Source organism: Parus major, chromosome 24, assembly GCF_001522545.3.
Source record: "Parus major isolate Abel chromosome 24, Parus_major1.1, whole genome shotgun sequence".
Lineage (NCBI taxonomy): Eukaryota > Metazoa > Chordata > Aves > Passeriformes > Paridae > Parus > Parus major.
The window spans coordinates 4,139,654-4,155,270 of NC_031792.1; the positions used below are offsets into that span (position 1 = coordinate 4,139,654).

General features: G+C 51.8%; 1 protein-coding gene across 2 annotated transcripts in view; it reads right to left on the reverse strand.

Annotated features, from left to right (window-relative positions):
- The window catches only part of LOC107214436 (protein CEPU-1), a 137,649-nt gene that overhangs the window by 4,959 nt on the left and 117,073 nt on the right, over nt 1-15,617 (reverse strand). For both annotated transcript variants that reach the window (XM_015649854.1, XM_015649853.1), the window contains exons 4-6: nt 3,767-3,901; nt 3,017-3,137; nt 1,332-1,483 (exon numbers count right to left, since the gene is read on the reverse strand). In XM_015649854.1, coding sequence (XP_015505340.1) covers nt 1,332-1,483; nt 3,017-3,137; nt 3,767-3,901 — 408 coding nt within the window. The remainder of the gene's footprint in view (nt 1-1,331; nt 1,484-3,016; nt 3,138-3,766; nt 3,902-15,617) is intronic.

Consider the following 15,617-nt stretch of genomic DNA (forward strand, 5'->3'; position numbering starts at 1 on the left):
TGGCTTAGCACACGTGAACCTTCATCACACACAGCTTGGACTTTACTGGGGGAGCAAACAGGTCTGAGCATCCAAGATGGGATGAACTCCTCTGTCACAGCCCAGGGGAGCCTGGCACAGCGGGCAGTACCAGTGGGAGGGGAGGATAAACCCGTCCTGTGATGGTACCCTGACCCCACGGCTGTGGTGTGGCCCCTGGCAAAGCTCGACATCCCCTACCATCCTTAAACAAACTGCTCCCCTGGAATCCATCCAACCAGTCCCCAAAACATGGACAGCACTTCCCAGGGTCTCTGCTGCTGTGGCACACTCCAGAACCCATCACATACCCTGCTCCCTACCCCAACCCGCTTTACATGGCTGGGGCACAGACTGCCCTGAGCCATCCTGAGGGACCTGGGGATGAGGAGGGCTCATCTGTCACTCTGCTCTGCTCCCTCTGAGCGTCCAATAACAAGAGACAAGGAGATGACCAGGCACAACATCGGGTGGCAAGGAGGAGGACAATGCTGGGGAGATGTTGGATGTCCCCTGTCCCCACTTCTCCTGTATCCTCAGCTGCAAGAACCACACACCCTGTACCCTAGCAGGGAAATATTCCCAAGCAGTGCCCAGGGATGAGATCTGTCATCTATTTCTGTCTCCTGGCTCCTGGAGAACAGAGTCCCTGCTCTGGTTTTGCTGCCACCTGAAGAGGTTTGACAAATATGTCAACCAATCACAGCCCTTCCCATCCATGAGCAGTGTCAGAGGGATACATTGCTCTCATCCCAGCTCCAGCATGCAGGGAAAACAGTCCTGGGACAAGGGTACAAACCTTCTCCTCCTCCCTGCCCTCCACACCTTCCCATCTCCTTTGGCACCTCCAAAAAGGATCTATCTGCTTGGCAGGAGCAGAAAACACGAGCTGGAAGGTGATGGAGCAGGGAGCCTGTTTGTTCTCACCTGGGAATGGGGCAGCATCTCCCCTCCCACCCATCAACACAGAGAGATGCCTTCACACAGAGGCTCTCCTAGACACTCATCAGAGCAAGAAGCTGGAAACCTGCAGCCAGCTCCTAACTTTGCATTCATGGCAGATCCCAAACACAGTGCCAAGCACCTCTGAATGCTGGGAGACACTGAACCTCAATCAGGAGGAAGCTTTGGTGGCTCTTCCTTTTCCCTGGACTCACCACAACCTCCAGCCCACATGCCAAGGGCAGAAAGGATCAGCAGCAAATACACATCTCCCCCAAAAGACATGGGAAACCTTTCCCATGCCTCTCCCATTGGTGGTGTCACTGTGGAGCCATTCCCCCTTCCTGGCTGATTCCCTCAGCCCTACTCACCGTAGAGGATCATGCTGGCGTTGGTGTTCCCTAGCCTGTTGGAGGCTACACAGGTGTAGTTGCCATAGTCCTGCTCAGAGACGTTGAAGAAAGTCAGTCTGGAGAAGAAGGGTTTGTTCTCCACTTTCAGCCCTTTTTGTCCTTCAGCCAGTCTGAAAGAGGAATGGGAGGTCACGGGGTTGGCATCAGGAAGGGAAGTGCCCCCTGTTTCCCATGCCCAGTTATCCTCTGGTTGTGCCTGTGAATGGGGACATGGAGTGTGGGGGAAGAGGGAGAAGGGAAGGTATTGGGAAAGATAAGGGAGATGGATGCTGCTCTGCTGGGTCTCCAGCTGCCAGCCCATGCCATCCCCGTGCTGACCAGAGTCATCCTCACTGCTGCAGTTGTGGGATGGTGCTGGGACTTGCCAAATGCTGTGCAGAGACAGGGATGCTCCCATGCCTGGGGAGGGAATCTGGGAAAGGCTCATTCCCACCCTACAGAAGAGCCTGTCCTCAGGCCTCTGTTCTGCCTTCTGTCACCTTCCTCTTCTCTCATCCCTGTGTGTCCCCGAGGAGTGGTGCAATAGGCAGCTCAGCCAGCACAAATGCTGAAGTGTTAACCAAGTGCTTGGACATCCCTGTACTGGTGTCCCCATCCTGCTTAGCTCATACTTGCTAATTCCTCACGGGAAGTGCAGATTCCCATTGTGATCCACGCTGGGTGCTGATCAGGCAGGCTGAGCCCGCTCCTGCCGCTGCTCTGCAGGCCCTCGTGATCTGACCTAGTTCTGAGCGGAGCCTTTCATCTGCCACACAAACATCTGCAGCTTTGTACACTCTGCTGCTCCTTTCCTCTCAAACTGGGTGAGGCAGGCAGAACCAGACTCCCCTCCAGCTTCTGGAGCACCTTTTTAGGCCAAAACATCCCTCATTATCAGTGACTGGTGTGACTTGTCCTGTGTTTGGCTGCACCATGGCCCCTCTGGGGGGGCCATGTGGGGATCTTGTGGGATAACCAACACAAAAATTGGTTAAAACCACTTTGCCTGGGCTCAGAAAGAGGCAGTTTCTCCAGAGTGGAACCTACCCTGGGCTGTGCTGCTCCCCTCCTCATTCCCCAGCCATGTCCCTGTCCTATTGCTTTGGCAGGACACAGAAGTTTCTGGTTGACCTAAAAGGTCCTTTTCCACCCCAAAACAGGGCAGGCTGTCTCTGGGGCATAGCAAACCCTGTCTCTTGACTGACACCACATTTCTTTTGCTTTTCCAAGAGCTGCCTTCTGGCCAAAGCATTTAAAGAAATGACAGAGGTTTCACCAACTCTTAAGTGCCTGGATTTGTGCTGCCAATATCCATTTTGGACATTATGCTCACCCAAGCAGGGATTTACCACAACACCTTCAAACAGAGGCACGGGCAGCAAAGATCCTGCCCCAGTGGGGAGTGAAAGAGTTTCCTGGGAAAATCCCCTTCCAAAAATTTGCTGAGTTAAATATGAAGCCTTTAGTAGATCCTGGCTGGTGGCAGTTCCAGCTGTGGATGCTGGCTGCCTGATGGAATGCCTGGATTTGCCCCAGACAAGCACAACCTGAGGCTGTCAGGGGGACCTGCCTCAGTATCCAAACTGTGCCAAGGGTTATGAGGCGAAGCTGCTGGCACTGGGAGCAGCCCCCTTGGGGTCGGTGTGTCCCCCCCAGGCTCTTACCTCTTGTCATCTTTGTACCACTGGAAGTCGGCGGAGGGGACAGCGGAGGCTTCGCACAGCAGGATGCCCTTCTGCCCCACCGGCACCCCGGTGCTCTTGGCGTCCGAGATGTACGGTGGGTCTGTGGGAACAGGGGAAAGCTGGGTGAGCCCCCAGCAGCCTTTGGGACTCCCATCCTCTCCCCTTGCTGCTCAAGATCTCCTTTCTCTCCCTGCTCAAGGGTAGGAGCCAAAATCATCTCTCAGCCCATGCTCAGCTCCTGCCACGCTGGTGCTGCTGTCCAGAGGTTTTCAGGCTCATGGGGGTTCTCTTCCAAAAACAAGAGATCCTCAACTCATGGTTGTTACATGTCCAGCTAATGGAGTGGCCAGAGAGGGGTTTAGGAGGGTCTTCATGTATGTCTAAATATGAAATACGTTGCTTTCTTCCTCTGTCTCATTTTTTCTAACAGAAAAAAAAAAAAAAAAGTTCTATTTACTGCTCACTTCTCTCCTCTCCTCAGAGGTTATCAGCACAGCATCTCTCCACGGGCAGAAAACCCAGGTTGATGGAGACAGCTGAGGAGGAGGTGGTGGAAAAAAATGGAGCTCGAAAAGAAGGGGAAAATAGGGCAAAACACCACCTGCTCAAAAAAACTGCTGCCGCCTGTCTCGCTCTGTGTGCCTCACTTCCAAGTGCCACTCCCTTGTGGGGCAGCCTGGTGCCCCTGTCCAGCCCCACCCCTGTCCCCAGTGACCCCCAGGGACTCACAGTTGACGGTGACTTTGACTCGCTGGACGACGGGTGCTGAGACATCGTTGGAGGCGCTGCACTCGTACTCTCCCGACTGCTCCCGCGTGATTCCCGTGATCTCCAGGTACTCATCCTCACTGATGAAGCCCACGGCTGCAGAGGCACAGACAGAGGGCCCTGAGTGATGGGGAGGCACAACAACCCTGTGCCCGCTGGCTGGTCACCATCTCTGAGCATGTCACCCTGCAGTAGGACACGCAGCCAGCAGGTCCCAGCCCACACTGCCCGTGCGCCTGTGACTCTCCATTCCAAGAAAATCCTTGCCAGAAAGGTTTCTGCAAACACTGGAGTGCTCCAGCAGCTCTGGCCTCACTGAGAGCATCGCCTGGTGGGGATAATGTCCCAGAGGTGCTCAGGGTGCGCAAAGTGGGCAAAGTGCACCCTGCAAAATGACCTGAGCTCACCTCTGCACATCCCCCCAGCTGGGAGGTACCTCCAGGCTCACCCAGCTCACATTAGCACCTTCCTCTGATTCTTCAGCTTCAATTAATTCACAGCAAGTCTATTCCCATTAGTGGTGGTGCCAACACCTCCCTTTAGCTGAAACACCTCATCCCTGTGGCACTCAGGCTCATTTCTGGGGGTCTGCACTTGTCCCCCTCTTCCCCATCAAGGTTGCAGTGCAGCTTCTTGTTACACTCAAAGCCAGAAAGATGCAATCAGTGGCATTTCCTTCACTCTGGAATCTTTCAGCCCCCATTCCTTTCAGGAGCTCTCTCTATTTTGACACAGTCCTGGAAACACACAGTGCTTGGCTGGCTGGGGCACAAGACTCCCCTGGTTCTTCCCCCAAACAAGCGGCAAAAATTACTTTTTGCAGGCCGCAAAACAGGGACAACTTCTCCCTTTCCTGTTGTTTACATCTCCCCACTGGATCTCCTGCAGCCAGGATGCTGTAATTACTGCACAGAGCATCTCTGAGCCCTGTGTCACACTTAATATTCCTATAAATTTTAAACGGTAGTCCTTGGTACATATGTGTGGCAATTGGTGTCATATTTTAATTAGGCTTGCCCTACACCATCTGAAATTAATAATAGCTCGAATTACCAGTGTAATTTATAAATTAACATTGCTGCAGCATTAGGAAATAAATTAGCTCTGGACAGCTGTTTCTGGGAGTGAGTGCCAATGGCAGAGAGGCCAAGCACAGGTCCCTGGTCCCCAGGGGGATGCCGTGAGCTCGGCCAGCCCTCGCTCCCGCCCGGATATCGCTGTCTGTGCTGGCGTGACCTGATGGGCCACAACTCGCTGCGCTTGACCAGCCAACCGTGTGCATCCTGCTCCTAACAAATGCATGCAAAATCCACAGGTGGGAGGCTCCCAGCGGGGCACACAGCGCCTGCATCCCGCCGGCTGAGGCTTTTATGGCATCTCTTCCCACGCTACAGGAGTGGTGTGGTCAGACTCCACCACCCACCATGGGGAGACCCGAGCCAGCACCGATGGTGCTCCTGTAATGCCCTGGAACAGCTCGACACAGTGAGAACTCCAGGCATGTGCCAGGATCCTGCTGCTGCAATCCCAGGTGCCACTACTGTCAACTCAAACTAGTGCAAATATGCTCAGCCGTGATGAAATCCCACCTTGGCTCTCTCTCCTCGCAGCTGCCACCTCCACACAGCACTCCTGGGACTTTGCATGTCCACTGCTCCCTGAACTGAGGACCCCACGCATTCATGTGTCCATCCCACCTTCCCAGGCCGACCTAACTGGGAAGGCAGCTCCGTGAGCTTTGGAAAGGAGTGAAGTGAGTTTTCCTGTTGATGAATTGCTGACATCCAACAGCGTCCTCAGCCCTGTGCTGAAATTCCCACCCGAGTGGCTGGTGGTGCAAACCGCTGAGCTCATCAGTACTTAGTGCAACTGAAGGGTGAGATATGAAGGCGTTACCCCAAAATCAATATCCTTTAGAGACACACAAATTACAGCGTTACATCCAGCGGCCCTGCGGCACTGCAAAAAAAAAAATAGGAGAAGGGGGGGAAAAAAATTCCTTTTTGTGGCTGACCTAGAATTGGCTTCTCTGTAGCACAGCGCTGCCTGCTGATAAAGTAACGACACAGCTGGTGGCCCTCAGATGCTCCGTGCACGAATCTGACTCTGGGCTGTGCAAAGGCTCAGATAACACTGCTTCCCAACTCACCAAAGGCCCTTTCCCAAGTTCTGGAGCGGCAAGAATTGGCTCTTGCCAGAGTCAAGACATAATTTGTGTGCCTGGTTTGATCAGGGAGCAAAGCAGCTCGAGTGCATTTTGTTCCCCAGCAAAAGACTTTATTAAAGTAACTGCAAGGGTCAGATTTCCACCTGTAAAAGCTCAGGAAATTGAAGGTTTCCTCTGTGTCTGGGTAGCTCTGAAGTCTGAGATATGTGCATGGAGAGGCAGAACTCAAAGTTCAGGGACTCAGGGTCTGGCATCCCGGGAATTTGGCTACAGCCAAACAGAGCCTGCCCAGGACTGAGACAGGATGCTCTGAGCTGGAGCTGACTCCTGTCTCTGTCCTGTGCACAACCTGATGTAAGTCATGTTCAGATGACAACAGCATTAGGAACACCCTCCCCCCAGCAGGCTCTGGCCCAGGGATGCCTCCTCAGTGCCAGCTGCAGCATCTCAAATATTTAGGTGACATAAAGAGTCCCTGCCCACTGGTGAAGCAGGTGACATCAGGTGATTGAGACAACATTCCCCTGTCCTGTCCTATACAAGGGGCTTTGCAGGAAAACCGGATCCATAAATCTGCTTCATTCTGTGGGATCACATCCTGGAAGCACCTGGAACTTGGGAGTGCTCAGGGCAAGGCTTGACCAGAGCCCTGCTGCTCCAGGAGCTCTGCCAGACATACCAGTCTTTTTCTGCCTGAACTGATGGTGGGAACTTTCAAGGCTGTCTCTGCTTGAGCACAATTAGGAGCTGAAATATTGCAGGAATTAATGGAGAGCTCTCTCATCTCCTCAGGAGCTAGAAAACCAGCACAGCCAGCACCCATCATTATTATTATTAATACTAATAATATCACACAGGCCAGAAATGGAATGGCCATGGACGACGCACAAGCATAATCCTGGCTCATCAGCCAAGGATGATGAACTAACCCAGAGTGAGCTGGGGAGATGGAAAAGCAGAGCCTGAATCCTTGTGCTCAGTGAGCAGGAGGCTGCACACAGAGCAGCATGCACTATTTAGGACTTGCTCCTCAGATCTCTGTTAGAAGCCTCAGGGAAAGGGAAGTTTGACCATCATGGCAGTGGAGGAGTCACAGAGGCGAGGTCCTGGCGTGGCACAGAGCACCAAGGCAAACCCAACAGATGGCCAGGCTGTGCTTGGGGTCCCACACAGCATGGATGTGATGAGCTGTGGGCAGATGCCTCCTGCATTCGTATTCCTCCCTCCATGCCTTTCTCCTTCCCTTGCTTCTCCTCGTTTTCCCATTCCAACTCATCTCCCTTCTGACTCCTCCTCCCCATTTGCTTCCATTGAGCTTCTGACAAGATAATAACTCACCAGAAAGTGAACACATGTTCCCAAATTAATTACACGCCACTGTCCCCTGGCTCACTGTTGCAGCCATGTTCAGGTCTCTAGGACACTGCTCACAGCTTTCCCTGGCTGAAGGCTGCCCATGATGCCACTGAAAAAGCTTCCTTGGGAGCTCTTTCCTGTGTCCATAGGAACTCCCTGCACCTCAGATCAAGCTGAGCCAGCCCAGCCACTCAGAGCTGCAAGATTTTCACCTCTAAAGCCCAAAGGCACAACCTCAACAGTGGTCCCACAACAGGTTCAGTCTCTGGCTGCTCAAAGTCCCACCAGTGATCCCAAAGCAATGCCCTGCCCTCTCCACCGTGCTGCTGCATTTTCCAGGCACTGATCCCACTGGCCAGGATCAACCAAAGAAAGAGAATATTTTATGGAGATAATTTTATTAAAATGTTTACAACAATGCAGATATTGACATCTCACTTCAATCAATAGCACAATTTATTGTCCTTCAAGGTGAACATTAAGCCAAGCTGCCCATTAGTCAATATTTACCTCCAAGGTCTATAAATCTTTATACGGGCTTCAGCGGATGTTGACAGCAGCTGATTCCAGATAAGTAAAAGTAAGAGCGTGAAACATTGCTCCTTTTGGAGGTGAAATAGTAACTAGTTAATTACAGTCCCTACAGCAATTCTCAACTATCAATTTATGGCTACTCCTGGCAATAAAAATTAACATCTCGCAGACTCCCGGCTCCGAGTGACGCACTAAACCCGAGAGCCATATATTTCAAACGTCACCCCGATGTGATGCTGATGGCCATCCTATAACAGTTTATGGTAAATAAATAAAACACACAAAGGTAATAAGAGAATTGCTGGCACCCGAGACCCACTTCACCTCTCCTTCATGCAGCAGCGAGGAAAAAAGTGCAGGATGGGAGATTCAGTAGAATCAGAGCAGATGGGGAAGCAGGTGGGGAAAGGAACCACCCCAAATCACCCCAAATCTCTCTCAAAGGAGGCACAACACAGCCCCAGGTAGGTGGGTAAACAAGAGCTAAGGCTGCCTCTGGAACATGCCCCAGCCAAACTGGGAGATGCACCTGCTTCACCTCTTATTAACCACTATTAGCCTCTCCTGATGGCTCAGTTAACACATAAGGAACAAAGTTCAGGCATTTCTGAAATTCCCTTCCCCATTTTTGTTTGATCAGGTGAATGACCTCAGCTAGGGCAGCTTCTCCTCTGTGCACCCCCTCTTTTCAGCTCCCCCTGTGCCAGCTTAAAGCTGCCACGCTCCAGTGAACAAAGATTAGGGGTAATTAACCTGCTGGAAATCATCCAGCTCAATCATTCAAAAAAAGATTTTTTTTAAGATTACCCTATCGACCCAGACAAACTCCTCTCCTCCTCTTGTGAATATTGCATCCCTGAACCACAGGCTCCAGTCCATTTCTACCAGTGATTCCCCCCTTAGCTGAGCCATCCCTTTAGGAAGCACACCTACGTGGGGTATGGGGTACAAACCTCCTGTTCCTCATGTTCACAAGCCTTCAGAAGCGGGACTGTCACCCCAGAAACGGGCACACAGCGTATCAGAGTCTGTGTCGTGCTTACACGGGGCCAAGCCACTCTGTTTTTGAAGTTTGCCAATGACAAGGAAGGAAATCTCTCCTCTGACATGCTTTTCCATGTTAATTAGCGTGTTTCCATGGCCTGATGTTGTGTGAAGCCCCAGGGGATGGTGCACTGTGCAGTGCTCAGGGATGTGGGAGCTTGGCAGGAGCTCATTCCACTGCTGCAGTCTGGGGTCCCTCCTCATCCTCACGCCCCAGGGGTGGTGACCATCACCAGCTGGTGTCACCAAACAGAGGGAAAGCATCATGTTTTCCTACTTGGACCCTTTATTATTGGATTTGGGGAACTCTGACAGCCAATTTTGCTCCTTGTGCATGGCAGCACAGGCTTTGAAGGAGAGGGGTGGCCATAAAATCCTCGACATAAAGTCCTTTTACTCCACTGATATCAGTGTCCCCTCCTCCCTGGGGCGGTGAGAGCCTCTCTCTCCTTGCCTGTGGCAGTGCTGTGGCTTTTCATCCCCTTCCAACTTTTTGGGGCATAGGTGAGCTGAGGGTGCCTTGAGTTTTGCTCCAAGATACGATGGAGGACCCCCCCAGGCTGGATTTTGTGCTGACATGAGCACAGGTGACTGTTTCTGAAGGTCCTGTTTCTGACTGCCCGTGACCACAGGGTCAGGACTTGGGGACATTGACAGACACATTCCAACACGGAGCTGCCACAAAAGCAGGAAAGACATTCTTCAACTTCATGCTGAATGCAAACCTAGAACTGAGGCAGGACCCACATTTGTGGCTCCATTTGCTCAGTGCATCCCTGAGATCACCCTTGGGGCTCAGATCTCATACAACAACTCTGACATTTAACTATTTGGTGGGCACATGCCACACATCTCACTGATCACTGGGACAGCTGACCTGCAGAGACCTTCCAGATGCCACCACATCTCCCAGTCACATAAAATCAAATATTGGCATTAACTCCAGAGACAGTGAAAGCAAGGCACTGGGGCCCTGAGCAGCCTGCTCTAGTGGAAGGTGACCCTATCCATGGCAGGGTGTTGGAATGAGATGCTCTTCAAGGTCCCTTACAACCCAAACCAATCTCTAACTCCCTGCTGTGCCCTTCCCCACGGTGTTCCAGGGACACCTGCCCACTCTGCTCGCCCCACCGATGCTATGCAGCGTAGCCAAGTCACCTGAGCCATCCATTATAGCACCATTGTGAAGAGTTTTTAGCTTAAAAGTCCTTGAAAGTTTCCCACTGTGACTCGTTAAACAAGATCTTTTTCACTTTCCCTCTATTCTCCGCTAACAATATTTATACTCATTTCTTTTATTGAAATCTATCTGCCGCCTGTTCTATTAAAGCCACCTGAGTGGCAGCTCCTATTCTCCAGGAGCCTGCAGCCCATCTATTCTCCAGACAATGAGGTACAAGCAGTCTATCTTCTATTGTGCTTCCCGGCCTTCGGCTCTCAAATCTTCCATCTCAAAAAGGCATGTCAGAGACGCCTCCATGCAAAAGATTGGAATCCCGGGTTGTGGGGGCTTCCCAGTGCTGGCCAGGCTTGCTGCCCTCCCTCTCTGGGCTAGCATCTCCAGGGAGATGCTGCTTTGGCACCTGTGATCCCTGAGGGATGTGGCTCCCCCATCCCTGCACATCCTTAGCTCAGTTTGTGGTGTCAGACGGCGCACGGCTTGCTGCTGCCGGGATGTTTGCACGTCTCAGACAACTTATTTGTTACCAGGAATAAAAGAGGAGCATTAAACCTTTTGTTTGCAAGAAGTAGTTCCTTGGGAAATAAATGGATTATGGAAATTAATATTTAAAGAAACAAAACAAAACAACTCAGGGACCAACCACCCTTGAACGAGGCTCTAACTCAGGAGTAAATGAGTCGAATAAAGAATGAGCCCTTTTATTTCGGTGAGAGGGAGAGCTCAGAGGCAGATCAAGGCTCAGCAAAGTGGCAGCCACTGTCTTCAGCCTCTCCCAGCCCCTTCCTCCTCCTGGGGTGCTGGTAAGGACACCGGACCCCAGGAAAAGGTCCAGAGGGCACGTGTCACCCTGTTAGAGCAATTAGCAATGGCTACAGCTCACAAAGAGCTGCAGAGGTGCCAGATCTGCAGCAAAGATGGGTGCAGGGCTCCTTAGAGGGCAGCTGCTCTTAATGGCACCACCCATTACCACCAGCATGAGCTGGATACCTTCCTCCTTGGCCCTGGAAAGGCAAGGGTGACCCTTGTGGTGACACTGGGAGGGACTGATGCCCGGCAGAGGCTGTGGCTGGCATGGAGCCACTTCCCACAGAGCTTTTCTGCCTCCTCACAAAAACAAATGCAAAAGGTACATGAAAATCAGTGTTGAGGCTCCCACAGAGACAAGACCTCTCCAGAGATTTCCCGAGGAGACTGCATCTCTCAGCAGCTCCATGCTCCTGCCCGAGCATCAGCACTGCTCCTGCACCACTCTTCCCACAGCCCAGAGCATCCAATCAGGTGCCCAACACAAAGTCCCCTCTCCTTCCTCCCCTTCCTCCTCCTCCTTCCCTGTGGTTTTTTCCCCGTAGCTGCTTCCAAGGTGAGAGAGGACAGTGTTTCTGGAATGAAAGATTCTCCTGCATGCCCTCTCCCAGCAGCGGCCCTAATTCATTTTTCATGGCCCCTTGCAGTGACAAAAGCCGCTGCTTCTCTCTTGTAAGCGTGCGCCATGCAATAAGTCAAAGCTGATGTGCATTTTCCCCCTGGGTGCCGAAGCTGTGCTTTTGATTTAATTTGTCCTGTTGTTTGGCGCTCAGCCTTTGCCGGTGAGTTTCTCTGGAAAGGTGGGAAGCAGGGCCTGATCCACGTGGAGGGGCTGCCTAACAGATGGGGTACAGTGGGTAGTGGTTAAATAATTTGTTGCAATGGTACCAAGATGTTGGAGAGCGACAGATGCTGCCGGAGAAAATCGCTCAAACACGCATCCTGTTTGTGGGAACGCTGCTCCTCCATTAAATCCTGTCGCAACTTGGCTCCTCTGGAGCTCATCCCATTTCTGGCAGCCTCCTCGCTGGCTCTGGGAGAAGCTGTGGTGCACAGGGCTTGGTGAGGAGAGCAAGAACCAAGGTTGCTCCTGCCTGTTATCTGCAGGCGCTTTGCAAAGAACCCGAAAAAATTCCATGGGAGATCCAGCACATCCCTTCCCAACCCCTCCATGCATTGCTGCGCAGGAGAAAGCATTCCCAGCCCCTGCCAAACTCCAGGCACCCTGCTCTCCTCTGGATTTGTGTGAAAAAGAGCTGCTGGCAGCCAGGACCGAAGGGTCCCTCTGGCTGGAAATTTAAACCCCAAGGCTTTCTCCACAGGACAAGCTCTTAAGAAGCAATTGCAATGCAAAGCGTTAAATGGCTGTAACCTCGGTTAAGCTGTATTTCAGCCGCATTAGGGAAATATCCCTCAGATGGGAAGCAAGTGGCATAATGGCATTAGAGGAAAAAAATAAGCATCAAGTGCTGGCTAAATCCATCCCCAGTGCTGGCAAGAAGTCATGGGGATCTGGGAAACTTTCCCTTCTCCACGCATATCCCTGCAGGCAGCTCATGGCAATCCCAGACTCTGCTGCTGACACGACTTTCTGCAAATGGGGGATATTTTCCATCCCCCTTTTTCCCCTGGGACCCCCTGACCACTCTTCACCCCCCAGAGCCATCTGAATCATGGCAGGGTGAGACTCGCTGTCGCCTCTCCATCATCTTTATCCCGTCTTTATTTCTTCAGACACGCTATTTTCCAGCCCAGTGGCCTTGCTCTGTCCCTCGTGTTTTATGGCACTGATGTCTCCATTTCTGCAGGATCACTTGCAATATTGTGGCTTATTGAGAGAAGCCAGGGAAATGCAGGGGTGATGACTTAGATGGGTTTGGGGCCCTGGGGGACCGGTGAGCATGCCCTGGGCCTGGGGAGTGGGGATGGGGTGGTTGTGTCAGGAATTTCAGGAATGTGTGATGCTGGGTGGATGAAACTGGGGGACTGAAGACTGGGCTGTGCCCCTTTTCTTGAGCCCATCATCCCTTCTTCAGGCCTCTGTGTAGGTACTGGCCCTGCTACAGGAGCTGGGAGGGCAGCGAGAGGCATTGCTCTGCAAGGGAAAAGCCATTTTAAATAACAGCAGTGTGTCACAGGAAGGGGAAAAACCCACAGGCTACAGCATTGCTCTGGCTTTAAATTATACCGTAGGAGAATAAAAATAAAAGAGAGGAAGACAGAGAGAGAGGCCAGGAGGAAAAAGAATTGCCATTGTTTTACCAAGCAGATGGGAAAGTTCAGGGGATCAGAAAAAGACTATTATTATCTTGACTCGACCGAGAGAAGACGGGAAAGGAAGAGGCATTTTTTTCCCCTGCAGTGAGGAATGCTGTGGCTGAAGTAATTTCAGCAAAGAGTCGGAAGGAAACGATGCCATCAGCTCGGGGCAGTGCCCAAGCTACCCCCACAGCCTGGGCATGCCACCACGATTTGCCTTTTTGTCCCCTTTCCCAGCAGTGACACCACATCCCGTGCTGCTACTGCAAGGCCAGGGAGGGGCACACATCCCTCACCACCTCCAGCTGCAGCAATGTGCCAGATGTGCTGCCAGATGTGCCCACTGCCAGTGGTGCTGCAGCTGTGGGCACCCCTCGGTGGCACTGCTGGTCCCACCACCTTCCCAGCCTGGGGCGTGACCACCTGCCCCAACTACCCAAATTTCTGCTTCCTTGTCTCAGAAAGCCATTGCTTGGCTACAAGCCTTTAAATACTCTAAATATACAACAAATTTCCTGCTGGCTGTTTAATATGAGCAGAACATGATATTTTTCTCCCCAAATTCGTGTGAAAAGCCCTTTTTATGTGTCTGCAATGGCGATACAGCTCCGTGGTTGCTCACTGCTCTTTTCCAGCTCGATACAGAGCAGCTGAGCCACTCCAGATCACCAGCACGTTCCAGCTCCTTGCCCTTACAATCACAGCAGCACTTCTCAACCTCACCAGAGACAAGGAGAATCTTTTTTTACCCATATTCAGGCCAGGGGAAGGGCACAGCCCTGAGGCCCATGGCAACGACCAAGCACAGACATCAACAACTGATTTACAAACTGGGGCAATCACTGGTGCAACGTTTTCTGTGACAAGTGCCAAGGTCATGGGACAGGGAAACAAGGAGGTGAGTGTAGGTCAGTTCTGTCAGAGCATTCTTCACCCACCACATCCCTCCCTGAAGCTTCTTTGCCACTCAGTTTCCCTCCTTTCCCTCTATCCTCACTTTATCTCCTCTTCTTTTCCCTTTTCCTCCCTCTGCCACAAGGTTCTTCCTTCAGTCCCTCCACTTTGCCTTGTCACCTTTCCTTCTCTACACCCATTTCTCCTCCACACCCCTGGGACAGAGAGAGGGGCTGGCAACCTGCCCTGCCTAATCCTGGGGCCACCAACTCCTTGAGCACTTAATATTCACGACAGAGAGAAACATTTCACGGCGAATTGGACGCACATTCAACTGGAAATGGAAATTTTATGACTCTTCTCACTCCGCGCGGCAGATTACACCAGCTGAGAAAACATGGAAGCAAATGAACAACCTGTGAACTGTAAAGTATATTAATAATGAAATCACAGCCCGGGAAATGAAGGCTTTATTCTGTTTATATTCTGCTCCATTAATGGAGAGTGCTTGGAGTAGCTCCACCCCATTAGCTGGCAATCTGCGCCCCAGGAAGAGTGCAAGGATGGTGGGGGAATGGTGGCACAGGACAAAAACCTTCCCACTGGAAAGTCTGGCTCAAAGCATTTCCCTGTGCTGCCTCCACCTATGGGCAGTGGGGGTGGGTGAACATGGGGGTTATCTTTGGTGGTCTACCCTGTGCAAGCTTGGCAACAAGGTTATAAGGCAATGAATGGAGCAAATGGTGATGTCAGGAAAAAGAAAGAATAAATTTGGGTGGAAATCGGCTCCAACACCACAAGGAGCCACCCAGCAAGGAACTGGCACTGGGAAAACCGTCCATATAGAGCCTGGTGTGCTTTCTCCTTCTGCTGCTCATTCCCATCTCCTGCCTGCTGCATTTGAGCATCCCCTCCTCTCCAGCATCCTTACCACCCCTCATCACCACATTCCACTTCTCCAGGGATGGAAGTACTTGTGCACCCACAGCCCCAAAGCCATGCTGACGGCCACAAACCCAGCCAGGCCGGCAGGGCTTGTGCAAATAAATATTTCAGTACAATTACCTGGCACACTGCCCTGTCCTTGGCTCAGCAGACCTGGGCCACGTGTGACACAGCCCAGCCAGCCTCTCTCCTTCCTGAAAACAACAGCAGCAGCTTATGCAAAGCACATCACGGGAGCTAAAAGAAGCCAGAGCAGAGTTTTCTATAGCTGGAGCGACCTGGTGTTGACAGAATGGGGACGCATTTCCACAGCTCAGATTTTTATAATAATACCTCAGGGGAGTCGCTGGCAAAGTTTGGCCCAAATATAATTAGTTTGCACAGCTATTAGGGACTGATAAAAGGTTTTAATTTGCGTGGAGATCTCTGGAATCTCAGACACTCCCGTCCCTTGCTCTTCCCCAGGCCAGCTGAATGAAAGGAGAGTCCCAGACAGGGAGCGACACAAAGCCACGCATTTATCAGGGAAACAGGGAGTTGTGTTCAGCAGTAAAGAAGAAATGGAAAATCCAACAAGCTGACATTGCTGGTGTGCTGGGTTTTGTCCTCTTTGTCCCACCACGCCA